General features: G+C 35.6%; 6 protein-coding genes across 11 annotated transcripts; 2 read left to right on the top strand and 4 right to left on the bottom strand.

The window, feature by feature from the left end:
- Positions 1 to 33: 33 nt before the first annotated feature.
- On the bottom strand, positions 34 to 6,372 carry LOC142529021 (uncharacterized). 5 transcript variants are annotated; one of them, XM_075634374.1, is made up of 10 exons: positions 6,173 to 6,372; positions 5,181 to 5,378; positions 4,389 to 4,709; positions 4,045 to 4,267; positions 3,680 to 3,826; positions 3,449 to 3,573; positions 2,511 to 2,715; positions 1,598 to 1,851; positions 817 to 986; positions 34 to 267 (listed from the first exon to the last, which is right to left on the bottom strand). In XM_075634374.1, exons 2-9 carry the CDS (start codon positions 5,285 to 5,287, stop codon positions 818 to 820), a joined length of 1,551 nt encoding a protein of 516 aa, XP_075490489.1. In that variant the 5' UTR covers positions 5,288 to 5,378; positions 6,173 to 6,372; the 3' UTR covers positions 34 to 267; position 817. The 5 variants fall into 5 exon arrangements, with proteins under 5 accessions (XP_075490489.1, XP_075490491.1, XP_075490488.1 ...); XM_075634376.1 differs by lacking the exon at positions 34 to 267 and adding an exon at positions 5,564 to 5,911 and having other exon boundaries at positions 596 to 986; XM_075634373.1 differs by lacking the exon at positions 34 to 267 and having other exon boundaries at positions 596 to 986; positions 6,173 to 6,371.
- Positions 6,373 to 7,018: 646 nt separating this feature from the next.
- LOC142528890 (guanine nucleotide-binding protein-like NSN1) lies at positions 7,019 to 11,431 on the top strand. Its single transcript, XM_075634155.1, has 9 exons — positions 7,019 to 7,156; positions 7,240 to 7,484; positions 8,058 to 8,178; positions 8,255 to 8,428; positions 8,729 to 8,964; positions 9,196 to 9,460; positions 9,544 to 9,723; positions 10,105 to 10,316; positions 10,857 to 11,431. The coding sequence occupies exons 1-9, from the start codon at positions 7,138 to 7,140 to the stop codon at positions 11,211 to 11,213; spliced, it is 1,809 nt and encodes a 602-aa protein (XP_075490270.1). The 5' UTR covers positions 7,019 to 7,137; the 3' UTR covers positions 11,214 to 11,431.
- Positions 11,432 to 13,675: 2,244 nt separating this feature from the next.
- On the top strand, positions 13,676 to 16,853 carry LOC142529513 (vesicle-associated membrane protein 721). The gene is made up of 5 exons (XM_075635066.1): positions 13,676 to 14,028; positions 15,097 to 15,238; positions 15,316 to 15,436; positions 15,544 to 15,606; positions 16,537 to 16,853. The coding sequence occupies exons 1-5, from the start codon at positions 13,839 to 13,841 to the stop codon at positions 16,681 to 16,683; spliced, it is 663 nt and encodes a 220-aa protein (XP_075491181.1). The 5' UTR covers positions 13,676 to 13,838; the 3' UTR covers positions 16,684 to 16,853.
- A 1,177-nt stretch (positions 16,854 to 18,030) lies between these two features.
- Positions 18,031 to 21,498, bottom strand: LOC142529863 (uncharacterized; the record flags this gene model as incomplete). Its single annotated transcript, XM_075635543.1, has 6 exons — positions 18,031 to 18,263; positions 18,382 to 18,464; positions 18,543 to 18,617; positions 18,768 to 18,856; positions 18,948 to 19,028; positions 21,370 to 21,498. Coding segments are annotated over 5 exons (378 nt in total), but the record flags the coding sequence as incomplete, so codon positions are not given.
- Positions 21,391 to 23,189, bottom strand: LOC142529862 (F-box/kelch-repeat protein At3g24760). Its single transcript, XM_075635542.1, is given in 3 exon segments — positions 21,391 to 21,521; positions 22,067 to 22,820; positions 22,822 to 23,189. Coding segments are annotated over 3 exon segments (1,086 nt in total). The 5' UTR covers positions 23,131 to 23,189; the 3' UTR covers positions 21,391 to 21,498.
- A 1,174-nt stretch (positions 23,190 to 24,363) lies between these two features.
- Positions 24,364 to 26,226, bottom strand: LOC142529657 (uncharacterized). Of its 2 annotated transcripts, XM_075635249.1 has the most exons (5): positions 25,987 to 26,226; positions 25,820 to 25,904; positions 25,213 to 25,694; positions 24,736 to 24,997; positions 24,364 to 24,532 (listed from the first exon to the last, which is right to left on the bottom strand). In XM_075635249.1, exons 1-5 carry the CDS (start codon positions 25,990 to 25,992, stop codon positions 24,513 to 24,515), a joined length of 855 nt encoding a protein of 284 aa, XP_075491364.1. In that variant the 5' UTR covers positions 25,993 to 26,226; the 3' UTR covers positions 24,364 to 24,512. The 2 variants fall into 2 exon arrangements, with proteins under 2 accessions (XP_075491364.1, XP_075491363.1); XM_075635248.1 differs by lacking the exon at positions 25,987 to 26,226 and having other exon boundaries at positions 25,820 to 25,963.
- Positions 26,227 to 27,954: the final 1,728 nt, after the last annotated feature.

The raw sequence follows: 27,954 nt of genomic DNA, 5'->3' as shown, positions 1-27,954 counted from the left end.
AAGAAATACTAAAATCAACCCAAATTATTGTCAAAGAATCCAACAAACAGAAAACAATGAATGAGTCAGCATGAAATATTTATCAGATTAAAGTAAGAAGTTTCTTTTAGAAAGATAATGTCGTGTAAAGATGGTGGGCCTCTAGGATTATGTACGTTGGATTTCTTGTGATCTTTTCGGAAGAATTATTAACCATTGCCTGTTGTTTTCCCACCATCGCTTGCCAAATCAACTGTGCAACACAGGCTAAGGCTGCTGTGCAAACGACTGGAATCGCACATAAATAATATATAAATGGCTTAATCAAAATTTTAGCTAGAACATTATTTTGACACAGCTAGTTTCAAGTTTTTTTTGGCACAATATCTTATAATCTTCATGACAACTTTTCATTCAAATAAAATTTTCATACTTGCATGACGAGATATTAATATTATTTTCAATTTTAGGCTCAACTCTCCTTTCAATTGCGCTTTTTCCTAAAACTTCTGTTTAAAGTTGTTGCATCCCATGTTACGTCAAGGTGTTGTCTAATGGCTACAAGTAAACATCCAAGAAATCTAAGGTTATGGCAAGAATATTGTTCCTACTCACGAGTCCGAAAAGCTATGTTTTATTAACAATTAAAGGGACAGAACCAAAGTCAAACAATCACTTCAAAAAATCAAAAATACCCAAATGATAAAAATAGGACATCGTAATGTACAACCAAAGTTATCGATTTGATATAGTAATATCTAAGGAAGTTGTGAAGTAATACTGGAAAAAAAACGATGGGGTCGACAGCTTAGAAACAGCGCAAGGTATCGTTTTTACCTCACTTCCATCGCAAGGACTTTTGAATTCCAGAGTAGATAAGCCCTAATGACCTCCCTATCAAGCTGACCAGAAAGAATGAAATGGCATCACTGACTTTAGCAACAACTGTTCTTACAAATGGCATGGCGATATCTGCCAGTTCAAGGAATAGACTTACATAGTACCTCCTGTGGCATAAGAGTAATCCAACTTTTTACTCGAAACATCGAGAGCTTGGCTTCTTAAAAACAGAAGTTGCGTTGATATTTGAGAACTATAACAGTTCGTGAAACGTGAATGGTAGTATTTACAAAAAATAGCGAGAACTCAAATTCTCCTCACATATCATACCAAATTTCTACAATGAACTTCTCTATCAGGATGATTTGGTTATTTCAATCAGTGGTATGTTTAGAATGTCAACCCGCAACCTATAACCTATTACAAGAAAATGTTGCAAGACTATTTGCATCAGAAGATACAATTAATTAGATATCAATGGAGGCAATGAATTTATTAAACCGCAAGATTTGTTATATAAGTTTAAATAACCATATCATTCTCAATACAAAAAATTATTATAAAACACCATAAATTAAAAAATAATTATGAATGACATATTTAGATCATTATTCTAATCAATTAATAGAAACTCTTATAAAAATCATCTCTAAAGTTTTTAATTTTAATATAATCTCTAGGCTTCTTACACAAAAATATTTAATATCAAAATATTTGCATACACATGCACATAACGCATGCATAGAGCGCTATATACAAGAAATGGATTAGAACGTACCACCCAGTCAAGGCCCTTAATTCCTTGGTCCTTTTAAAAGGTACAGAAACCTGGTTGATCACAGCAAAATGCAGATCCGATGATACAGGTCCTGATCTCATCAAACTGAACTGTTTCCACCAACTAAAATTTCCGGCCTCCATTGTGTTGGATTTCTCAATGGGTACGCTTCGAAGTGTGCAAAGTTCAAACCTATCTTCATACATAGATACAATTGCTGCCATGTTTTGATGCAACCATTGGTTCAATGCTACCTGTGAACCAGAGATCACACATTGTTTTAAAAAAAATCTAAACAAACACTAGTATTGTAATGCTCGCAAATCTCGATGTACTACATTCCACATTGTACAGTTTTAAAATTTACAAAAACACTAGTATCATGACACTCACATATCTCGGTGTACTACATTCGACATTGTACAGTTTTTATCAACTTCAATCTCCATGACATTCGACATTGTACAGTTTTTATCAACTTCAATCTCCATGTTATAACTCATGGTAATAACTAATAAACAGATCTCATCAAGCTACTACACACCTTGGGCTGTATATCTACAAAAGCCACAATTATGAATGCATGCCCGATATAACTCACAAAACTTGTTCAAAATGGTACTAGTAACGACGACTACATATACGAATAACCAAGTTCCTTCAGGAAACGAAAGAGAAAGTTTTAAGGTATGGTCTACTCCAAAATAATACGTGTGAGGAAAATTTTATTTTACATGTGAACGAACACAAACTCATTTTTCATAAAATAAAATTGCTCCATGAAGTAATTATGAAACAACTCTTCAGAAAAGAACCATTATGATGAATCACAAGTTTAAGGAACTTTAAAACCTGACACAAATATGTGAGGTTTTGTATGAAAATGACTGGCAGGGTGAGAGATTAAGTCCACCTCATTGCGCAATCGCTGAAGTGCTCTAGTGCATAAGGTACACAAGCTCAATCCAAGGTTGTTCATTTCATTAGACAAGCTACTGTCCACAGATATAAGCTCCAAATATGTGCTTGCAGCGCCATCGGCCAATGTGATCAGCAGATCTTCTAGTATTGCTACTCCATGTTGGGCAAATAAGCTATAATTGTAGCATCCATCATTCCTATCAAACAAAGAGGTGCAATTCAAAAAATTGTGGATCCTTGCGCAATGCACTTGCAATCTGACTCTGAAAAGAGAGAACGGTTTAGGCAAGTATTGCAAAACCTATCCTTCTTGCACCATCCATTACCTGTGATTGTATGCGGCAACATACACATATCATATAAAACAACTAGTTTTACTTGAAATACTGGAGTGTTTACAACCATTAAATAGTTGTGATGACCCAAGAAATGATAAAAGGCAGATCCCAAGGTGCTGTATTTTCTGATTCACTGACCTCAAATGAAAACGAAAAAATAGTAGCTCCCAAAAGAACAAAAGAAAACCAAAATTTCAATAAACAGCATGCAAAAGGCAAGGTAACTTCATAACAAGCGAATAGAGACACACATGAAGAAGTTTACCAAAACAAAGCTTAGGAAATCAGGAAACCATACAGCCACTGAGGCCCCATATTCCTGCATGGTAATGGAAGATACAAAAGCTATCCTGAAGTTATTCTCTAATAACAATCAGACTTCTGTGCATGCTACTGATACTGCCCTTAAACTATTTACTTTGACACACCTCCTTTCACACTATTTTTCAATATAAAGGAACTAAAAAAGACTCTCATCGGGAAAGGCAACAAGGGAAAACTAAAAGAAATGCTCACCAATGTGTTCAAATTAAATAACCGGTTGATAAAGAAACATAGTCAACTTCGAAATATTTCAACACTATTTTATTACCTGGAAGACCCAAATTTAAGGGCATATGTCAACTCCACGTATAAATTCTCCTTGCCTGACTTTCTGATAATTTGAATTAGATTGTCGTAGGCACCTAATTTATTGACCACCAAAGAAGGAAGTTCCTAATAGAAAAAGGAGAAAACGAAATAATATTTTGCTTATCGAAGTAATTTTGATAGCTTGTTGCAGCAATAATGTGTATTGATTATCATTCATGAGGCAACTAACCTTGTTAGGTTTTCCAGATACCAGTCGAAGTTCCTCTTCCAGCCACGCTTTACATAGATTCTGGTTGCAGTTCAGAATAATTTCAGTAAAGACAGCCGAAAACTCCTTTGTTGACTTTGTGATACAGTTTCCAGAAATATTTGACACCTAAAGAAGAGAAGTATTAACCCTCTGTTCAAACCAGGAGAATAAATATCCAAGGGAAAAAGAAACAAAAATTACAAGTGTCTTTCTCCTGTGCCAGTACAAAGAAAAATCCGAGGAAAAATTCTTCCCCTGGGCCAAAATCCTTTTAAAAGAGGTTTATATTTTTTAACAACACAAACAAAGATGCAAGTATATGACAGAGATAATAAAGTGCCTGCCTCTTTGTTGAACCACTGAAATGATGCCCATAGCAACCTTACTCTGGGACCCTCGGCAACAGCACACAAACTAGACTGCTGTTTATTGTTTTTTCCTTCAAATTCTGAAAGTGTTTCTCTTAAATCGACCCCAACATCAATAGCAGATAAGGAATCCATAAGCTTGCCTTTCACAACATTCCAGGCAAATTGCAAGTAAACCTCATTATCATTGGTGATTTCACTGCAATTAAATAAACCAAATCATACAATGGAACATAACAGAACCATATTAACATCTAAGCAGAATCTTACAGCCAAAAGATATAAACCGTGATGAAATTTCGATCATGAACCTTCCTTACCTACCCGAGGAAGAAGAGATTTCAGGGACAACATCATCCTGGGATCTGCTTGTCGAATTATTATACAAGTTCTTTTCGGTAGGAATTACTCCAGCTATAAACGTAAGGATCATACTCGCCAACAGGAGAACCTGGTCTGCAATAGGAGCCCAGTCAGAAGAAATAGAACCATCAGCACTCACTAGGGCACCCAAGCAATAGCATCTATTAAGAGTCTTGGGTTTTGGAATTCCATTTGACTTGCTTAAGCTTGGAGCAATGAGGTAGTGGTCCTTCCCCAGAGATAATGGCTTAACTTTACAACTCATACAATGAATCTTCCTAGAAATGACCAGGAATTGATAAAAATGAAAAACATCATTTAAGGAATATATAGCTCATACTTAAATAATCTTCAGAAATTAAAATAAAAATCCTACACATACATCTCATACTTAAATAAGCTTGAGAAATTAAAATAAAAAATCCCACAAATACATCTAATCTAAGTTTTACCATGGTAGCACAACAGTTCCAAACAAGCACTCATAGATACATAAGAAGAAATAAAATCAAAGTTAAAATGAAAAATATAAGATTTTAACAACTGAAAGATTGCCACTGTGGAGGTAAAAGAATTGAAAAGACTGATGTTTCATAGCAACTGGAAAAAAAATTATATCTATTGATTACAAGACAACTACTACAGTTATTGCATCAGAATGACTTCAGTGAAAAAAGTTGATCCAAACAATGACAAAGATTTAATGCATATTAGGAGGATACTGAACCAACTGAATATGTTAAAGAAACCTTTGAGCTGGCACATGAGAAGTTTTGGCCAGCAATAACCGCTCTTTCAAGACAATGCCATGAGCTTGCAGCTTGGCAATGGATGGAATAACAGCACATACGGCCATGAGCAGAGTCTCTTCTTATTGATTAGCTTGATAAAAGGCTGGCACACATTGAGGGAAAATGCCCATTTCACAACAAATTTCAAATTAGCACCTGCAAAATTAGCAGCATTGAGAATTGCATTCATTATTCATTAAGCAAAAGAAATTAATTTTCTAGGATAAAAATGATGCTGCTTATATTTCTAATATCAGTTGTTTATGGATACATGCTGTAAAACTAAATCGAGTTAAGCAAGAGTAAAGCAGTTGCACGAGGACAAGAATTTCTCATTTCACCATTTTCTTGCAATGGACAGCGGGCACAGTTCAGGGGTGTCCTTTCCTTTCCAGCATTGGGCCACAAAAATACTGACCATGCTTGCAACCATAGAGCAGCACACGAAATGTGAATAAGAAGGGGGTTCCAACATTTTCGAACACTTAACATGCAGCTAATAACACGGTAGAAATCCCAATCAACAAAGTCAACATAGCTAATGCTGGATTATGCAGTTTCTAGCTTGCAACTATATTTCCACCCTCTCCAATTTGTAATCATTATTCACTCCCAACTTGTTGAAGCACTATAAAAGTGTATACAATTTACAGTCCGAGCCATAGATGTACAGCAGCTGATTCAAAATGCTACACAGGTAGTAACAATTCCAGCAGTAACGCTCAGCGAAAATGCAAATTTGCAATATCAACTCTTTAACTACCGAACACACAATGCCAAAAAAAACATCAAATTTCAATGTGGTTCTAGATCAACGTAAATTTGTCATGAATAAGAATTAAATTAAACCAAGCAACCAAAAAAAACTAACCCTAAAATCAAGGTAAAAAGAAAATGCAACAGATAATTGGCGTTTTGGCGAAAAATTACAGGAAAAGTGTCCAACTTACATGGGAGTGGATGAGGATTGAGTTCGTGCGAACCCCGTTTTCCACATGGAAATATTTCTCGCTAATTTGTTTGACCAATAAACAGATTAACAAGAGCTGAAGATCCAGAGGACTGACGAGGTCAGCAAAAAGGCTGAGTTGGACAGAACTCGGGTCCAACGGGTCGAGGTCCAGATTTGGTTTGGACCAACCCAAACTTTTTCTATGTCTGGTCCAATTAGCCCAACAACGAAAACTTAATTTGTTTTGGGTGACTGACACCTCATCGGTACTCACATAGGTGTGTACGGTAGGTGTGCAGCATATCAAAACTCTATATATTTATATATATATATATATATATTGACGATACTTAATTTTTTATTATTTATTTGGTAATTCGGTTTTCAATTTTCTAATCTATGAATCATTATCCAATTAATGATGATTTGAAAATATTAATTTTATTTATGATTGTGTAGTTTCAATTTATATTTTTTTTAGAAAAACAAAATGATAAAAGTAATATATGATTTTGAGTTGTAAGTTTGGTATCGAAAATGCTGATTTTAATTCAAATAATTTTTAAAACGAAATCGAATCAAATTTTACTCACCAAACCAATTAAATCAGACCAAAAAATAAATATAATATGTACAATATAAATATAAAAAAGGGTCAGATTTCGATTCAATTTTGTTTAATTTGGCTTTAATTCGTGCTCAATTAAGTTTTTCCATTTAAAATTATATAATTCGTCCTTATTGAAATGAAAGTTCCAAAATATTGATTGAGCCAAAATTTTCGATTTTTTTTGTAAAAACACTTTTGAATCGATTTCCCGAATAACCCGCCATTTATAAACACACACGTTTACCCGACCCACCGGCCTGTTTTGCCCTGGCATTTCCACTGTAAACCCTAATAAAACCCGCGCCCGCCTCAGCCCCTCCGTCTCGCTCTTCGTCTCCACGCAGAATCCAGCCATGGTGAAGAAAAGCAAAAGTATGTTACCACGCAACCTATTTAGAGCCTGGTAGCATATTCGTTTGTTTCTACTCATATTTTGTATGTTTGAATTTTCTCAGAGAGCAAGAGCAAGAGAGTGTCCCTGAAGAAGAAGTACAAGGTAATACGGAAAGTAAAGGAGCATCACAAGAAGAAGGCCAAGGAAGCAAAGAAATTGGGATTGAACAAGAAATCCAAAGTTCAGAAGGATCCGGGCATCCCCAATGACTGGCCCTTTAAGGAACAGGAACTCAAGGCGCTCGAGGCACGCCGCCAGCGTGCCATACAGGAGCTAGAGGAGAAGAAAGCCGCTCGCAAGGAGAGGGTAATTCGATCTTGTTGTGGTTTATTATTCTGTTGATCATTCTATTTGATTGACGGTTCATGCATGTTTACTGCCTTTGTGAATTATTACTTGCTGATGTTGATTTTAGGGTTTCAGATTTGTTATTTTGATGTTTTATGCTTAGAATATTTGAAAGGATTAAATTTTACACATTTTACTGTTTTTTCCCTTATGGCTATGGATATTAATTGAATTGTAGACGAGCAAGATGGTTGTTAATTGATTCTTTCAGCGAATTGCCTACTGTCAGCTTACATGGACCACAGCATCATTTTTTCTATGCTGAGTCGCTGATACTAGTTTAGTTTAGGTTTATGTGAGAGTTATAATGATTGTGAGAGCATGGTCCTGTAAACTTGGAATTGAGCAGGGATCTGCATGTATTTATGAAACAGTTCAAGTTCCAATTGTACTCATCACTTCATGTTTTTAGCATCAAACAATCTTTTGTTGCACCATACTGTATCTGGAAAAATTTCGCTTTGGTATCGGATGATTTATAAGTTTTTTTCATTTGGATTTAGACTATGTTATTAAAACCTTTTCTTTTAGGCTCAAAAGAGAAAATTGGAGCTCTTAGAGGGTAAGGAAACGAATGAAGAAGAAGTGAGTTCTGGTGAAGAGGAGTTAGTTACTGAGAATTCCATCCGAGCTTCGAAAACTCGGGGTTTGGGTATGCGATAGATTTTTGGTGTTCTGATATTTTGGTTTGATGTATTTATTTTAAAAAATTCTTTACTTTGTCGCAGACAACTCAGATAGATCATTTTATAAGGAGTTGGTGAAAGTTATCGAAGCTTCTGATGTAATTTTGGAGGTCCTTGATGCCCGAGATCCCCTTGGTACACGTTGTGTTGACATGGAAAACATGGTGATGAAATCAGGGCCTGATAAGCGTCTTGTTTTGCTACTCAATAAAATTGGTATGCTTTCTCTTCTGCATTTCTTTTCTGACTTTCTGGTCCTAAGTTTGGAGGTAAAATTTGTGCTGGGCTGCTGGCCCAACCCAAATATATCAGCTTGAAAAGCTTGCAAGTTGTGGTCTTTTTGAAATAATTGATTTAATGGAATTTATTTTTATTTCCATTAGATTTAAATGGTTCTGACTTTGCAGAGATAATTTATGTAGATGCTTTCCGTGCAAATTGAGATTTCGATCATTCGGGGTTTGCAGAGAACTCATCAAAATATGTTACCTTAACACCTTTTTTCTCATGTTTCAGATCTTGTTCCTCGTGAAGCTGCTGAGAAGTGGCTCAATTATCTTAGAGAGGAATTACCAACAGTTGCCTTTAAATGCAGCACCCAAGAACAGAAATCGAACCTGGGGTGGAAATCTACTCGAAAGGCTGGGAAGGCTACGAAATCTGGGAAGGCAAGCAATATCCTGCAAACAAGTGACTGTCTGGGTGCTGAAACTCTCATAAAATTGCTGAAAAATTATTCAAGAAGCCATAATGTAAGTATTGGTTGGTATCTACTACCCCTCTCAATAACTTTGGTGTATATACATGGAATTCATTTTCTTTGCCTCTATCTCCTACCTTTTTTTTCTATTGTATATGTATTTAGTATTATATGTATTTAGTATTATATGTATTTAGTATTATTTCTCTTAAAAGTTAATGGTAACTTCACACATCTATTTAATTTGTTTGTGGGGCAAAATTAACTTCAAGGTTTTATGCAGATAAAAAAATCTATCACTGTGGGGGTTATTGGCCTTCCCAATGTAGGTAAAAGTAGCCTAATTAATAGCCTGAAAAGATCTCAAGTTGCAAATGTTGGTGCCACCCCTGGCTTGACAAGATCTATGCAAGAAGTTCAGCTGGATAAAAATGTTAAATTATTGGACTGCCCCGGGGTTGTGATGCTAAAATCGTCTGAAACTGATGCATCCATTGCTCTTCGTAATTGCAAGAGAATTGAAAAATTAGATGATCCAATTGGTCCTGGTGAGTTCTTGTTTTTAACATTCTCGACTGATTTTGATTGTCATAATTGATATTTATTTTATTCCTGGATATTAACTGTGCAGTCAAGGAAATCCTCAAGCTTTGTCCAGATAAAATATTAGTGACATTATATAAGATCCCCGGGTTTAGTTCTGTTGATGATTTCCTTCAGATGGTTGCTACAGTCCGGGGAAAGCTCAAAAAAGGTGGTATTGTAGATATCGAATCTGCTGCTAGGATTGTTTTGCATGACTGGAATGTAGGTATGAGCCCTCATCTCCATGAAATTCATCAAAAGAAAATGTATTGTTGCATGGGAGGCGGATCTGAACAGTCTGGCAGGAGTGGTCACACCCCCAAAAAAAAACTCTATAGGCTTTTATATTATTTATAATTCATGATTTTCCTCATTTCTGAATTTTTTTCAGTTTTAGTTTCACCTGCTTGCACAAAATTCCGATCTCAGCTACTGAGCTGGATAATGGTTTGGAGGACTTATGTTTTTTTTTCTGATTTGAAAATGGGGCAAAAGTGCTGAAAACTTATGTCGACAGTGAATGCTAACAAAATAGCTTTGCCTTTTCAGAGACAGTGCAAGCGGGGGTTTAAATTAACATGATTTTTGTTTGTGATTCTCCTCGTAGGTAAAATTCCATATTACACCATGCCTCCCGTTCGGAATGTAGAGGAACCTTCTGAGGCTAAAATCGTCTCAGAACTTGGGAAAGAGTTCAATGTGGATGAAGTTTATGGTGGTGAATCTTCGTATATTGGCAGTTTGAAATCTGTCAATGATTTCAACCCAGTTGAAGTTCCATCAAATCTTCCTATAAAGTTCAGCATGACGATTCTCGAGGTTTGTGATTTTTCCACATTTTGTTTCCTTTTATGAGAATTCAATCTCGATCATTATTATGTCTTTTACATGAGTAGTTTTGATGCTAGAGAGGTACCGGCTGAGATGCTGGGGGTTGCCCCCTCACGTTGGAAATGTTTTTCGTTATATATAATTTTTATAAATCGACTTTATACACCCCAAGTAGATTAAAACACCAATCCTAGCCTGATTTCTTGCATCCACCTGTATTCTGAATCTTTTGATGTTTTTCATTCTGGTTAAGCCACGAATTTCACCATAACTCAATATAAACAGAAGGGAAGAAATCCCGTACTGGTATATATATTACTTTTAAGTATAAAGGAATACGAAAACAATGAAGATGATGACCCTATTATCAAGAGGGGGTGATTTTTTTCGTTCCTAGCTGAAGCTGTACCGGGATCAAAATAATATGCTGAATGAAATTTCCTTCTTATTAAACACACTATTCTCACATGTTCTCTTAGATTTCTACTATTGATAGGTCTAGATAAATTTGGTTTGATATGTATGCAGAATGATGAACCACCACCAGCTTCAACTCATGACAGTGCTGAGGATGAGTCCATGGAATCTGACGAAAAGGATGATATCCCTGAGAAAGATAAATATGCAAATAGGAAACAAAACGAGAAGTTGTATTCAGAGGAGGGCATGCTAAACACGAAGTTGAAAAAAGCAGAGAAAAAAAGATTGAAAAAGGATAGTAGACCATCTACCATGGATCATGATATGGATGGTGATTATGATTTTAATGTTGATTATGTGATAATGGAAACTGCCACGGACATTGCCGATGACAGTGGCCAGGATGGTAAAAGCAGTAAGAATCGGTTTGAAGTGCCTGCTGGTGTTGAATTGGATGCCGAGTAACTGAGTGCTACAGCAGGTATTTATGTTATTAAATACGAGTCAAGATTTTGAATTGAATTGGTATTTTGTGGATCCTAAGATTTTGGCTCATGGAATTATAGTCTCATTTATCGGTTATCAGTCATTTTTGTTTTTTTACAAGAAAATTGTGGTATTTATTGTATTTACTATCCCGAATTCTGAAATGGTAGCAAATAGTTTTGGCAACATTGCAGTTTTCCCTGTGTAATGAGTTTATTCATGCTATTTTTCGATTGATGAGACGTTACCCTAGGATAGTAACTAATCGAATATCTAAAAGTGTTCATATATATCAATACAAGAGTAATTGGCCTGCTGATGGATTGAGCGGCATCAATGGCTGAGAGGATGCAGTCTCTGTAACATCACCAACGGCGGAGGATGCATATGATGTACATTACTTGCCAATGCAATAACTATCCATCCACCTGGTATTTCCCAGATTTATCATTAACATCCCTCCATGTCTCCTCTCGGCGTTAAATTTCTGATACTACTAATTAATAATCGGATACAAACGAAACATAAAATCAATATTTTCCAGTTGAAGAACAACAATTTGGAATCATTCAATTTTGACGGGAAGGGACACGAGGGAAATAAAAACGATAGAAAAAAACAAATTAAAGAAACCATCGAGAAGCTAGGAAAAGGTAATGAAAGGTAGGAAAAGTAGGTCGAGAGGAAAATCTGACCAATTAAAATCTTACACCCCCAAAAAAAGTACGTTTTGTGTATAATAATTTAATAGTGGTTGAAAGAAGAATTTGGAGAGGTGGTTGAAACATGGAAAATTATGGATTGCCATTTCGAAAACTATTTTATAGTTAATTTAATATGCTATCAACGATTTGTTAAATTGATTACAATATTATTATTATTATTATTATTATTATTATTATTAAATTTTTTCACTGAAATAATTTCTTATAAATGGAGTTCGAACTTCCATCCAGAGTTGTGGGATGAAAAACCAAGTATTTGTCATTTGCAGGACGACGAGTACTAACACAATCCGTTCTGATAGCAATGCTAGTTTACGCCATGCAAACCCCTCTCCTTTCTATGAAGTTTGTTCTAAGATTGAGCAAATCATTCGTAACTTCTAATGGGGCAGAAAGCGAACGAAAAGTCATCTTGGTAAGCTGAAACAATGTCATCAAGTCTAAAGCAGAAGGTGGCCTGAGGATTAGATCCATACATGATATGCATAAAGCATTTTTGGCAAAACTTGGGTGGAGGATGGTGAAAGAAAATGATTCTTTATGGGTTCGAGTTCTTGTTGGTTAGTACTTGCCGATAAGAGGGACTCTTCTAACATATGGCATGGGATTACTAGAGCTGTACCTCAAGGATTACTAGAGTTGTACCTCTCTTGAAGAAGGGTTCCGAAAATTTGTTGAGTTTTTGGATGGATCTATGTGTTGAAAATGAATCGTTACGTGAATACGTACTCGAGGATATTTGTTTGACAGAGATGAGTTCGCATGGGCTTCTCGACTAATGGAGATTGCTTTTGTTGTGCGGGAAAGTTATAGCACGTGAATCATATCTTCAGGGGATGTGATGGAGCAAAGCAGGTCTTGCTAGGTCTATTACCAACCAACACTCAACTCCAGAATGGAATGAGTTTGCTGACTGATTCCATTTTAATTTATCAGAGGAAGTCAATTGTGATTTTACTAGCGAGTGAAATGCTATGTTCGCTATTACTGAATGGTGGTTTAGAGGTGACGAAATGAATTTGTATTATCGGATACAAGCAAAAGAACAAATCATAAGCTTAGAGCTCTAATTGTGCAGGTTCTTGGGGGGAATTATGAAACTACGTACTTTGGGTGGCAAAAGCCTGAGAGATGGTGGGTAAAGTTGAATACGTATAGGTGTTATGAAGGTAATAACAAGACCGGGGGAGGAGGTGTTATTCGAAATGAATACGGGCACTGATTGGTTGGCTTTCATATTAAACCAGCAGCTGCTGAGATTTGGGCAGGCTCTCTAGAGTCTAGGGGTTGCAGCTGGCATAGGGTAGAGGAAGTCGCCGGGTTTGTCTAGAAGTTACAAGGAAAGTATGCCGTGTCTGAATGTGCTAACGGAGCTGGAGGAGTGCAAGAAGGTAATTGGCAAGCAATGGGAGGTGACTGACATAGCTATAGGGAAATGAATAAAGTTTTCGATCACCTGGCATCGTTCAACAGGCCTTAAAATTCTGGACAGCCTGAGCCCACCACAGAAGACTTGGAGGGTGAACAGTACCAATTTTCATAGTCATCCAAAAAATACAAAAAAAAATAATAATTATGTTATTAAAATATAAAAATTAATATTTTTTTACGTAGGACTCGTATAAAAGATTTTATCCACGAAATTGACCCTTAAAAGCGTTTCATTTCTGTGTGTATATATATATAATCAAAACCCGTAGGGTCCCGGCAATGTCACGCTTCCTCCGCCTAATGCTTTATCCCTTTCTCCATTATAACTTCTCCTATCTCACTTCTTCCATTCAATTCTCTCTCTACATTTTGCGTTAAACGTTCGAATACATATTCAAGCGCACGTATATAGAGGTTTGACCTAGGTTTATCGTGGAGAAAAGGAGGAATGGGCCAGCAATCGTTGATCTACAGTTTTGTGGCGCGTGGGACGGTGATCCTGGCGGAGTATACCGAGTTCACGGGGAATTTCACAGGAATCGCGGCGCAGTGTTTGCAGAAACTCCCAGCCACCAACAATAAGTTCACTTACAACTGCGACGGCCACACCTTCAATTACCTCGTCGAGGATGGATTCAGTAAGCGGCGCCGTGTCTGATCTATTTGTTTCCATGTTTGTTTTGTTTATTCTGTATGATTGGCTGGTTGTTAGTTCTTTTTTGCATGCTCGTTTTGGTTATTCTCCGATTTTGCTTGATTTGAAAATTTTAGGGTTTGTTTTGTGATTTTTCGGTGTGAGTTACCTTCAGTGGCTTATATCTTTGTTTAAGGTGATTGTTTTGGCCATTAGTTTTTGTGATGTGGCTACAGGTTCTGGATCGGCTGTTTTTTTTTTTTTTTTTTTGTGGCTAAATTGGTAACAACTGATGATAACGACCTTGCGTGAGAGAGATCCTCACTCGGTAGAAATCGACAATTTGGTTTTGCCTTAACATAATTTTTAAGTAATCAGTTCAAAAGTATGATTAGTCTGAATGATGAGTTGTTTTATTGTCTACTCTCACTTTCAAGTTGCTTGTATGTCCCATTTATAGATATTATACTCTTTGATATCTGTAGGTATTTCAAATACCGTTATCTCATGTTGTACACCATGGTACAAATCTGTTTTTATTTGGGCCACTTGTGTTTGTTTATGATGGCTTGGGTTCCAATGTTTATTTAATATCTGTGATTTTGTGTTACATTGACTGAATTCAGCTTTAAATATTGTCTCTTGGGCTATAAAGTAATTGTAAGTTTGTTCCTTTGTGACCTAGCCTTCTGTTTTTGAGGCACAGTATCTGACTGTCCCTGGATTTCACAAGGCTTTTCCACTTTTCACACCCTCGCTTCAATTCAGTCATAAGTTTCATTCTCCTATATAGACTTGGTTGCTGTCTGCTTCAACCTTATGGAAACGTACTGTAACGGTGACCATGCAGTTTCCAGTTTGGACTTCATTCATCTTGTCTTGCGTTTTTTAAAATTAATTTCATCAAAGATTTCTTGGTATTGATTGTTTGATTTATCAGGAAGCGTGTACATGAATGTTGTTCGACCACTGTATGATGTATATGATACACCTATATTCTTTTGCTTACTATTTACATTTATTTTCATACTACTTCTTTTGGTGGATCAACAAAAACTGTTTTGTATAACAGCTTATTGTGTCGTTGCTGTTGAATCTGTTGGAAGACAGATTCCAATTGCATTTCTTGAGCGAGTGAAGGAGGACTTTACCAAGAAATATGCTGGAGGGAAGGCTGCAACAGCTGTTGCCAACAGCCTGAATAAAGAGTTTGGGTAATACTCTCTTTTAGAGACATTTTTCTTCGCATTTCGATGCCCTGTAGAAAAATTCTTATGTCATCAAAACTTAGACCCAAAATGAAGGAGCAAATGCAGTACTGTGTGGATCATCCAGAGGAGATTAGCAAGCTTGCAAAGGTGAAAGCTCAGGTTTCAGAAGTTAAAGGGGTGATGATGGAAAACATTGAAAAGGTGAATATATATCATCACAAATTGCTAATATCTGATTAGATAATGAGGATGCATTTGGTTTCTGATTAAATGTGTTTGATTTAACCCTAAGATTTATGTCTCTGCAGGTTCTTGATCGTGGAGAGAAAATTGAGCTTCTGGTTGACAAAACTGAAAATCTTCGCTCTCAGGTGCTTAAAGTCCTGTTAATGCCATTGTATATTGTCTTAAATTCTAAAAATGGGATCCCATGCTGTTACATATTGATTTGAATGGCATGTTTGCAAAATTTTATATCAATTTTGAATCTGATAATTATTTTGAATTTACCTGAGGTTATGCCTCTATTGTGGAAATGATTTAAATCTATCAACTCTGCTCCTGATATAAATGTAGAAATTGATATCACATGGTTAGATTTGCAAAAATTTCTAAAGCAGAATTGCTGCTTATAGAATTTTAACGATTATTAAAAATTAATAAAAACTACTTTAATGGTCTCAATTTTTAAATTCTATATGTAAATTGATTTGTGGTTCACTTTGGTTGGTTTTATTGGAATATCTCCACCTGATCATCTCGTTCATTCAGCTTGTTCCTCGACAAGTCTCAAATTCAAAAGTTATCGGTACATTCTTCATTTTAGATTCATCAATCTCATTCAAACGAACTCAAAGATATGTTCCTAAAATTTGAGACATGCTATTCAAAATAACAAATTATCAAATCCTAACCAAAATAAATAAAATATATGGAACGTATTCATCAAATTAATTCGTAATCTGCAAGTCTATTAAAATGCCAACCATCATAGAGCCGCAACTTCTTAATATCATTGAAACAGAGAGAAAATACCGGCCAAATGCACAAGACTAAAGCAAGAAACTAGAATATCCTAGAATATGTATGCCTGATCAAGATAGAAAATAAAGCAACTAGCTAATCCAAAAAACTTCAAAACAATCAAGAAAAATACCCATTTAACAGGCTCTTTCCAATTTTTATTTTAAATTATTTTATTTATTATTGCTGCACTGTAGAGTCTCCTTTTATGTATATACCTTCAGAATGTGTTCTTTCAATGAACTGAATATTCATGAGCCATCAATTTCCCGTCACAGGCACAAGATTTCAGGACGCAAGGAACCAAGATGAGGAGAAAGATGTGGTTGCAGAACATGAAGATAAAGCTAATTGTTCTAGCCATTATCATCGCCCTGATCCTTATCATTGTTTTGTCGGTCTGCGGTGGATTCAAATGTCATTAGCCTGTGTTTGGTAAGCCGGTCATTCAGGTCCCCCCCTTTTGCATCATCAGTTTCACTTAAAATTTTGGTGATACGTCACGCAATTCACATTGTATGATCTATATCTTGTGTGACAATTGTTGTATAGCTTGTATTTCCAAATTCTCTCAATATACTAATTTGATGTGTCATTATCGATTGTTGCAAGGAAATTTGAGATGGCTACTCAATTCAAACCTTGTGTATGTAGTGTGGATTGTGCATGGACAATCTTAAATTGGATTTGCTTGTTAAATTATCTCAACTTTTCTGGATCAAAATTCAAACAATTTTCCTTTGACATTTTGAATCTCGGGTTATAGATCAAGCAGAATTATTTCATATCGTCACGCTATAATCATGGATTCGAGCACACCTTGTTGACCTTTAAAGGCAAAACATACTTTTTACCTAATGTTGTATATTATCGTCGTAGACTTTTGTTATTTATTTAATTCTCTTGCTACAGACTCAGTGACGTGTTTTCTCATAACCCCCGATTAATCAATCATTCCCCGGAGCTTAAACATAGATTTCTTTTTGGAAAAATATTGGTTCATATTCTGCTTGTTAGTTAATAACACTGATATTGACACATCATATCTACGGTTCTCTTAAGTTCTGATACTGGGAAAAAAATACATTATATGCGCTTTATGTGGTAAATATAAGACTTCTGACAAGTTAGCGTGGTGCGCCTCTTTTTCAACACTGAACATGTATAAAAATAATTTATTCGTTCAATGACAATACATTTGAACATGTGAAGCAGTAAATTTTATGCTGTTGGTGCTGCGATTATCCAACGAATATATGTAACTTATTATGCTTCCTCAAACTTAACTAACAGATTTACAAGGAATTTTAGGACATATAGTATCAGAATGCCTAACACGAGTTATCTTGAGACACGACGATACAATCTACATCATAATTGAATTTGAGACCTCTTGTTTAATAAAAGTAAGAGCAATTAAAGAATGATATCAGTAAAAATTGGTTGCTTGCCTATGCTATTTGGCTCTATAAAACGAGTATCAAACAAAGCTTGCCCACATATAGAAAGATATAAACATTTCAGCTGCTGATTGCCTCATGTATCAAGCCACAATTTCATGATATAGAAAGCCAACTTTGAACATGGTAAAAAGCAAGCCAAGCCAAGCATTTTCCATAAGCAAACAAGACAACCAACTCCCAACTATACTTGATAATCACCGCCATTTGGACGGTTACCCATCCTTCCACGGCCATAGTTATAGCCTCTGCCACCTCCACTTCCACCTCTCCCTCTCCCTCTCCCTCTTAAGTATCCCCCACCTAATAATAAATAGAAATTCTTGAATTGAAAACCACAAGTAAGAAAATGCAATAATATTAGTAATAGAAGCATATTTGAGAACACGTGAACATAGAAATGGAACGAAATGGAACGAAACACTGATTTGACGAAAAATTATAGCAGTAATATTTCTAAATTCTGAAAGGAGAAACACGCTGACCATTATAACCCCAACCACCACGTCCACCACCACGGACCCAATTTGGATATCCACCATTATCTGTGAGAAGAAATACTCCATGAGACACCCAAAAAAACAAAGAAACATGGGCATATACACTAGATGGATAAGCAGGTTGCTTTGAATTAGATGATATCAGGCGGAAGGAAATAAATACCTCGGAAGTTTCCATATCCACCTCTATTCCAATCTCGTCCCCTCCCTCTGCTGCGACCTCTTCTCTTCCTCGTCCATAATTATCTAAAACTCAAAGCATCAAAGTGTTTCTTCCTCAACAGGTATTTATACAAATATAACTAGCTGTGATTGTGAAATTACCCAGGAGAATTCTTGTTAAGCTCCTTCAAAGAAAGGGTGATTGAAATCATTGAGACATGACGTGTTTGCTCCACACTGTACTAGACATTGAAATCAAATTAGAGGATACAAAATGGAAATCATCAACAACTACTGACATAAGATGCATCCAATCGATGAGCATACCACATACATCAACAAGGAGAATTCATGTGCTGGAGTAAAAAAAAAAAGACACAAACTCACATCTCAAGGCCCTCTTCAATGGGTTCAAAAGTATCAGTCACGCTCACTGAACTGATGGCAGTGTCCTGATGCAGTCTAGGCATCCTTCTCTGTTTCAAACAAGAAATAAAAAGGATCGATTCCTTGGCATGGTATTGAAAATGGGAAACAATAGCGCCGTAAAAAAATGAGCATAGCAACCTTAATGATCTCTGCAATAGCTACGGTCTTGTTTATAGCTTGACCCATTGCTTTCAAGACAATCTCCTTCACTCGTCTCTCCTAAGAAATGGATTAAGAATGCAATTACCAAACAATGGCCCATGATTAAGCACAGAGTAACTTCTGCTAGGTTACGGTAGCTGAACTTAACCCAAATTACTGAATAAAATTGGTGTGAAATAGTGCGATATAAACTCTTATTGATAACAACATACAGATTACCATAAGCGTCGCATATGAACAAGTTTCAAACACACTCAAGAAAAATCATAACAAAGATACGGTCCATGGAATTAGTCCACAAAATTTTCAACACTTCAAAAAATTTGAATCCCGAATCACAGAAGTGGAGCAAAAAGGCACAGCAAAAGGCACACAAAACGCCATAAATATGAACGGAAAATCCAAAACAAAACAAATTCTAGAAGACTAACACGTAAAAAAAAAAAAAAAAAAACAAACAAACCAGAATAACACAGAAGATGTGGGGACCCGGGCTCTAACTCGATTCTTTTTGGGATTAACTGGATAAACTCGATTCTTTTTGGGATTAACTGGATATTTGCTAGAAAATGTGGATCGTAAAAAAAAATTTCTTTTAAACATTGTATCAAATGTACATAGATCATACACAACAACATCTTTATTCATTCTAGCATAAATAGATACAAGTCTTGTTCTATTTCCATCATACAAACTAGAGTTCACAACATACTACATATTAAAAGTAAACATTCCTAGTTCCCCTTCTTGGCCCGTGATCTCCACGTTATCTCAGTCCTTTCATCTCTGTCTCGACCCAGATCATGTCCCACCTGTCGTTATGCACACATACAGACACAACAACAGCCGGATACTCCGGTGAGAACAAATCCCAGTATAAAACATGTATACATGCATATCATGCAAGGGAATACAAACCATAATACATTAATATACAAAATAAAACATGAACATACTATCATGAATGAAATCAATAATAACATGTTCCACATAGTCTATGAAACATGAGCAATAGAAAACAATCAACTAAAAATCCAACTCATATCTTGGACTTGACTCTTGTCTAACTCTAGGGATCCCGCTATGAATAAGATATAACAGATCTCCCACCTACTCTCCCATTCGGGGTGGCGTTACATCTTATTCCTAGATTTCGGTCCTAACTGTATCGAATATCTACAATCGGAGTGATTCTGATCCGAAGCGTCGATACCACCGAACGTCTAGTTATTTGGAGAATCTACCAAATGACTCACCTATCTTAAAGGCTTGAATATGAATCTATAAACAAGGCACAACAGATCAAAGTATAAACAACAATCTAGTATGTGATTTTGTTGGGAAACTCAAATTGAATCTCATTTGAGTTGTGTCTTCCCAAATCAAACATGAATTATACATTTCTTGTTAAACCTTTATCGATGTCGAGGTCTCGAAGTCGAAGTGAGGCACGATGAATCTGAAATGGCAATGTTCAATAGATACAAGATCAACATTCAACTCAACCAATACATGTACGTAGCAATATTCATTCTCGGTATATTTCGACGGCATAACGACGTACTTTCTCGATACCGATCAACTCAAATCTCAACATATATCAACAAGTCATAATCCTCAACTCATAATCAGCACAATATACTCATTATCATCTTAAAATCTGCATATCTCAACTCAATACATGCTGAAAATCATAATCATGTCATATGCTATCATTTTCTCGATCTGTTTACGTTTCTACGATGTCTATGATCTCAAGAACACATAACTACAAGCATATCAGAATTTCCCCAACATGTAAACTTCAAACTATCTAGGAATTGAATAAAACTTACATCCTCTTGTAGCCTTTGATGCAAGGAGCACAAATATAAACTTGAATTAAAAATTGGATGGCTAGATCTTGAGTAATCACAATTCAAAGATGGAATGACTTGAGAATTTCTATGGAGTGCTCTCGGTTCTTGCCTGCTGAATTCATGAGGAAAGGAAGACACATACACTATATATGCATGGCAAGGGACATGTGTCCTATTTTTTTGGACTACGCGACACCACCCGCGCATGTGCGCGAGACCTACGGGTCTCGGCAATGTCCATTTCAACACCTCGCGCATATGCGCGCCTCATCTCGCGCATATGCGCGAGGTCTTCTGGACCCCTCGCGCATGTGCGCCAATGGTTCTGGAAATTGCGCGCATATGCGCCGGACTGGTGGCGCATATGCGCGAGAGCTCATCTCGCACACAATTTGCAGTCTACTTTCTCGTCTCTTCCGGTCCGATACAATGCGTCTACAATCACCTTAATTATCCACCAAAACATGTCTGGTTATGATAATCAAATTCTCGGGAGAAGAAAATCGGAAGAAGAAAAAATCAAAATGGGAAAATTGTACCTGTATTAGGGAGGTTGCATAGCTGATGTAATTACGAACCAAACCCTGAGAAGTGATTCGAATCTCATTCTCATTGACAAGAGATTCAGGCTTTGGCTTCTCCACCTTGTGGTATCTATCCGTTTGCTGTTACGTTGGCGGAAATAGAAACCCTAAAAACCCTAAATTGTTGAAGAATTAACTACTATTTTATATTTATTTATAGCGGAGGATTGTAGAATTGCATCCAGAATTTCTTTCTCCGCACTTATAAAATAGTTTGCTTTAATTTAGAATAATAATAAAATCTAAGCAAAAACTCATGCAGGATTATCAATATCAGGTGATTTTACAACTTAATCTATTAGATTGATTTTCGAATCGACTCAATTTATGAAAAAAAAATATATATATGTAAACATTAATACTATTCATAATAATTTTATATCAGATCAGCCAGTTTTGGATGGAGCTTTTAAAAGCAGTTACATAAATATCCAAACTCCTCATTCCAGAATTTACTTGAATCTTTTCATTTTCCCGGCCCCATCAAGTATTAATTAAATTGCATTCAACGAACTAAATATTTGTACAGATATTTTCATGGCTTTATATTTATAATTTATATAGAACTTATTTTTTACAATATGAGTCCTCGTAAAATGTATATATTGTGAAGATATATTGAAACAGAAATGTGTTCACAGAATCTGGAAACCTGGAATCCCTCTCCAGCTGCCATTTCCTGATTCACTCATCTCCCAAACACAGACTGGGAATTTCCCGGAAAATTCTTCAATAAATACATACACAAAACGACCCAAACCGGCACATTTCAAGTTCCATAATGTCTGTCCCGATTCATGATCCATCAGACGTGAAAGCAAATCCCGAGGCATGATTGCAATCTCGCTGAATTCCAGGGTTCTCTCATCAATATTCCAGATAATAAATTCAAGGCCACCATTATAGGTGCTGCATAATCCTGCTAAAACTAAACGACTCCGAATTGAGATCAGGGATGAAAGCAGGGTCCCTGGAGGCCTGAGAGTTTTTGGATTGCTCCAGGATCGTCTTTTCCGGTCGAAAGAAGAAATGAAACCCGAATATTTGTCGTAGACAAAGAATTTTCCTTTGAATAGAGATGAGCATAGAAATTGAGCCGAGTTTCCAGGCTGGAAGATTTCGTTTAAAGGCTGGCAAAGTTCCCAATAATTCTCATCGGGACTGAATATTTCCACTGCCAAACAGTCCTCTTGATTCAACAAGCTGATGCCACCAACTACTATGCACCTGGCTTGTTTTGAGAAATCAGGTTCATAGTACACACCAATCAGGGGGTTGCACCTCGGAAATGTGAGAGGCCTCGTTTGGCAAAAACGGCCATCAAAAACAGGCCTGAAACTGAATTTTTCGGGGCTAGGGGAGAAGATAAAAGCACTGGACGCAATGAACGAATACCTCGACAAACCCGGTTTCTGTTGAGAAGCGAATCGAATCGTTGGATTCAGGATCAAAAGCCAATAATGGATGGTTGTTTCGGCCCAAAAGGAAGAGCCAGCTGGGAAACAAGCCGGAATCGAATACCAGCGTTTTGAAGGAAGAAGAATGGATTGTGGAATTCCATAGTTTACAGACTGAAGCTGCTCGGAGAATGGAGGTAATTGGGAGGCGGGAAAGAATTGATTCGATCAGGTCTGATCCTAGGAAATCAAAGCCTGGTGATGAATATAGCGAGGAATTATTGGTTTTCTGACATGGATGGGGATCAGATTCCTTCATTGTGGATGAAATGGAATGTTTTGTGTGAATTTAATAATAGGAAAAATAGAGAAGAAAAGTTGTATTAACAGTGGAGGGATTTGTCTGCGTCAAAGAAAACAGTGAATTTCCATTGATCGGCACGCCGCCTCTGTCTCGTTCCTATATATGTTACGGCCACACATTTATAAATAATATAATAAAATAAAATAATAATAATAATAACAACAACGATGATTGGTTGTGTGTTTGTATAGTTTTTATTATTTTTTTCAAATAATAATTTTAGATTGTTACAATATATGTATACTTTTGTATGCATGATATATCATTCAGTAAATTATTTTATATTTATATTTCTAGGATAGTCATTTATTTTATATTTATTTTCTCTATCTTATATATTTAAGTTTCCATATATTTTCTCACGGATTAAGACATTAGAAAAGTAAATATTAGAAAGAAAAAAATCCAGTTATACCTTTATTTAATGAATGTTTTAATAGAATAAAAATTACTCAAAATAATTAATGTATTTAATGATATGATATATTGATAAATGAATATATATATAAAATAATATTAATTATGGAAAATTGATTAAATATATGAGACAAATGAAAAGAAAATTGTTATTTTCATATTTGAGACAGAGTGAGTATTGTATATATTAATTATTTTTACCATCTATTTAATGAAAAAATCGTGAAATTATGAATATCAGGATGATTTTACAAAACGACGAGCTTTATCCAGATTGATGTAATTAAATTGCCTATTAATTAAAGTTTCTGGAGAAAAAAATGAGAAGCCATATTAATTAGTTACTTGTTTAAATGTGCATTAAATATAATTTATAGTCTAGTAATAACCTTTTGGTGATCAATTTTAGGCTTTTCCCCCCCTCCGAAATTATGTAATTAAATTAGTAATATCATTGTTAAAATTTTAAATTACAAGTCGAAAAATATTTTGTTCTATGTAATGTGTTTATCAATGTAAATATAAAAATTTAATAATGATATTAGTCATTTAAATACAGCGAAAAATATTAAAATTGATCGTCAAAACATAATTACGCGATTATATTCAATTCAACAAAAAATACATTCACAACTCAATATATACATATTACTAGATTAACATTATGCATTAAATTATTCTATTTTCCAAATCCATAAGAAAAAACAAAGAAACCATGACTTTGATTTTCACGTTGGCTATCTTCATCAAACAGATCAATTTAGTGGAAAATGAATCCATGAACATTTTATTTGGCGTGATCGTTCAGAATCTATACAATAATATAGAGGCCAAAAAAGCATTTGGAATTTGGTGCAAAGTTGCAGCTTCAATCTTCAGAGGCCACATCATGACTTGACAAATATTCTCGACTCCAATCTTCACAACTCCAGCACCACAACTGTCCAGAATCGAACACATACATCAAAAACAAAAAACAAAAAAGAAAATATTGTACATATTGTAGTCCAAAACTCAAAATACTTACTGATTTTAAGGAAAATCAAAATTTGAAAAGATATACGTGGGGAGGAATCATATTAATTTTCTGGGTTATGCAGATATCGTGTTAATGTGCAATTAATTATGTAGGAAGAGCCTTACATTCAGAATCTGCGGTGATCCAATTTCCTCTACAAGAGCGATCTCTTGCATGTAAAGGAGTCGAGTTCACAGAAGCTGCTGCACTTGCAAATACTTTTTGATCATTAATTCTCATCGAATAAGTCGTCGAAATCGCATCAGAAGAAGCAGTGGAGCAACTCTCCATATCCCATCTAAAATCGATCTTTGGGGGCTCGTCGCTAAGTGGATCATAATCTGGCACAGTCTTTAAGATTAATGATTTGTTCCGAAGATGCATCACCTGTAAGATCATGTAATTCTTTCCTTCAGTTAATGTCGAATATCAACCTGGGATGACAGAAGACTTGGGGGGCGGGGGAGCAGAGGGGATGATTCTACACAAATTTGAATCTAAGAAAACGACCTCCATTTGTTAAAATATGTAGCAATGTTTTTTCAAAGAAAAAAATTGAGTCATTATTCAAACTGTGTCCCTTGTGCATAAGCAGATTGTACCTTTCTACCAATATATTTTCCTCCCTTTTCAGCCTTGGCAGCAGCAGTAGCCCATCTCAGCAACTCCTTCATCCTCGAAATGGCCTTCGTTTTTCTCCCGTTCGCCTTTTCATTCGAGCATCCGTTGCTGCGTCGATCATCACAATTTGCTGCGGATGATTGAGTTATATCTGTAACGGGCAAGATTTTTCTCCCGACATAAGTTGTAGCAGTACTATCGGCCATGTGTGCAACGCTTAATCGTAGCACAATTTCTTCGGATTTCATCTTCATGGAAGGGACAGAATTCTGCCTTCTGCGAAAGCTTGTGAGTCTTTTTAGGTGAAACGTACGGTGAGACCAAGTCTTTGGGATATCTTTTCCTTGCAAGAAGTAGAAAATGTTTAAGCTCTTGCAGCACAACTTGACCCTTTCCACTCGCTTCAATCGCCTTCGTTTAAGCCCTCGCTCGTTATGCAAAACGATCGATCCAATTCTTCTATCTGCAATGAAACGAACAACTCATGGTTTGGATGTATATTCGTGTTGAGCTCGACTTGTTTCTTCAAACAGGTCAACTTACTTGCACCGTGTAAACATATCAGAATCGAAAGGGTTATCTTCTTACCTTGAAGACCTTTTTTCTTGACAAGGGGACTAAAAGTTGCCACTTTGGGAGACTCTGAGGCAATGTTGGGGAGCCAATCAAGAATCTGCCACATTTAAAAACAACAACAACATTAGTATTATTCCAAATTTGATTTCATACTGAATAAAATCACAAAGCTAGCTCACCTGCATGTCATGTTGGTTATATTCAATTCATGAATTCAAATGACAGATGGTGTAGACATTATTCTTAGTCAAAATGGGCAGCACAGAAGAAATCTATCTCTGCTGTCTGTAGATACCAAAGATTCTTGATTTTTGGCTATTTGTTATGTAAATTTTTGAATATTTTCATATGAGGAAATATATAAACCTTGGGGTGAATCAAAGAAGATATGAGACAACTAAGCTCTCTGTGTGTGTGTGTGTGTGTTTGTGATTCCAAGTGGTGCAAACGGACTCGTTTTATATATAGGCGAGAATGAACTTGCAGTTAACATCGATATCATAAATTTTATTTGAGGGAATATTTTTATTTTGTCAATCCGCAAAATTTAACAATTACATGATCTCAAATCCATCTAATTAATCATTTCAATCACTAGTAATGATGTTGCAAATTCGAAATTTTTTAAAAAAAAAATACTAAAAATTTTGGAGATAGCTAGGTAATGATCATATATTTACATTCCACGTTTTGTTAAAGTCATATTGACGCTCTATTTTATTGACAAAATTGACGTAGAATGTGAATAACATAAAGTGGAGTTTAATTTAAATCGAATATATTTAATTAATATGTGTGCTCGGGGTAAAACAAGATTTCCTCAATTTTGGCCTGATGATTTTATTTTCTTGAGGTTACAAGGCTTAAGGTTGTGCTCATCTTCGTTATGAAACCATAATTTTGTTTGCGATAAATAATTAGGAAAAAAAAAGAGAGAGCGAGAGACGAAAATGACTCGATTAGTATGTTCCATCATAGTCTAATATACTATATTTTCAATTTTCAAATCCTAAAGCACCCTATGAATTTTATTTTTTTTTAAAAAAAAAAACTTAATATCCCAAGATATTTTTATATCCTATGAACTTTTTTTTTTAATTAATATTCCAAGATATTTTTACATGATGTGATACAGACAACAAAAAAATATCTCATTAAAAAAGCAGAACATATATACAGTATAATTTTCAATATACTTTTTTTAAAAAAAAAAACACACAATTTTAGAAAACATAGATCCGAAAACTCCGGAAACCTAACATAGCCTGATAGTGCCACACGATCCACGAAGAGTTCGGTTTGAGACATGATGCTGTCTAAATTAGATTGCACGAATATAAATGAAAAGACCTAAAATGGGCTACATTAATATCTCCCCTTTTATGGTCCAAATATACACTTTTTTAGAGTGAAAACTAGGCGTACTAAATGCTGCGGTCCCGTCAGAAACCAGACAAACTGGACACTTTGTTGGTTTATTTCATCATATCCATGTGGGTATTGTCCTCATGATAAGATGGATGGCCAAGATTTGCCCATGCATATATAGGACCCACTTTTTTTTTAAAATTGTATGTGTGGCAAGATCTTACCCGTTGAAATGAAGTGAGGGTAGTGCCCACATAGGTAGGATCTCATTAATAGGGATGGCAATTTCCTCCGAACCCGTTGGAGGATCCGATACCCGACCCGAATATAAGAAGGTATGGAGGGATTTTTAGACCCGATTAAATAATTGGGTAATCGGGTATGGGGATTTTCAGGTTCGGGTATGAAGGCGGGTTTGATATAACCCGACCCATACCCGACCCGAATACCCGTTTAAATTAATATATATAAATATATATATATGTATGTATGTATGTATGTATGTATGTATATATATAGTAATTATATTTATTTGTATTAAAGATTCATCTTCTCAAATCCAAATAAATCCTTACTTTTTCTTTTCTCTTCCCTTTCACTTTCACTTTTACGTTTTACCACTCTTTTATTTTTCATTCAATTTCTCATCTTCTCCACTGGTAAGTTTATTCCATGTTTGACTTCAAAAATTGAAAAATACTTTATTCTTGATTATGGTTCATTGTATTCCTTTTTTGTTTGCATATTTCCCAATTCATTTTAGGGTTTTTTTAACCAAT

This window comes from Primulina tabacum, chromosome 16, assembly GCF_025594145.1.
Source record: "Primulina tabacum isolate GXHZ01 chromosome 16, ASM2559414v2, whole genome shotgun sequence".
In the NCBI taxonomy this organism is placed as follows: Eukaryota; Viridiplantae; Streptophyta; class Magnoliopsida; order Lamiales; family Gesneriaceae; genus Primulina; species Primulina tabacum.
This window is presented reverse-complemented; position numbering and strand designations above follow the sequence as displayed.

Excerpts from the sequence above, each read along its gene's own strand:
- LOC142529021 (XM_075634374.1), bottom strand. The coding sequence starts at position 5,287 with ATGGCCGTATGTGCTGTTATTCCATCCATTGCCAAGCTGCAAGCTCAT. Across the intron at positions 3,574-3,679 it reads TATCTGGAAAACCTAACAAG|GAACTTCCTTCTTTGGTGGT; the intron begins GTTAGTTGCCTC and ends TTTTTCTATTAG. Across the intron at positions 1,852-2,510 it reads TTCAGCGATTGCGCAATGAG|GTAGCATTGAACCAATGGTT; the intron begins GTGGACTTAATC and ends TCTGGTTCACAG.
- LOC142529513 (XM_075635066.1), top strand. The coding sequence starts at position 13,839 with ATGGGCCAGCAATCGTTGATCTACAGTTTTGTGGCGCGTGGGACGGTG. Across the intron at positions 14,029-15,096 it reads CCTCGTCGAGGATGGATTCA|CTTATTGTGTCGTTGCTGTT; the intron begins GTAAGCGGCGCC and ends TTTGTATAACAG. Across the intron at positions 15,607-16,536 it reads CTGAAAATCTTCGCTCTCAG|GCACAAGATTTCAGGACGCA; the intron begins GTGCTTAAAGTC and ends TTCCCGTCACAG.
- LOC142528890 (XM_075634155.1), top strand. Across the intron at positions 8,179-8,254 it reads TTCGAAAACTCGGGGTTTGG|ACAACTCAGATAGATCATTT; the intron begins GTATGCGATAGA and ends ACTTTGTCGCAG. Across the intron at positions 8,965-9,195 it reads ATTATTCAAGAAGCCATAAT|ATAAAAAAATCTATCACTGT; the intron begins GTAAGTATTGGT and ends GGTTTTATGCAG.
- LOC142529657 (XM_075635248.1), bottom strand. The coding sequence starts at position 25,913 with ATGTGGCAGATTCTTGATTGGCTCCCCAACATTGCCTCAGAGTCTCCC. Across the intron at positions 24,998-25,212 it reads GAAAATATATTGGTAGAAAG|GTGATGCATCTTCGGAACAA; the intron begins GTACAATCTGCT and ends ATGATCTTACAG. Across the intron at positions 24,533-24,735 it reads GATCACCGCAGATTCTGAAT|TTGTGGTGCTGGAGTTGTGA; the intron begins GTAAGGCTCTTC and ends GATTCTGGACAG.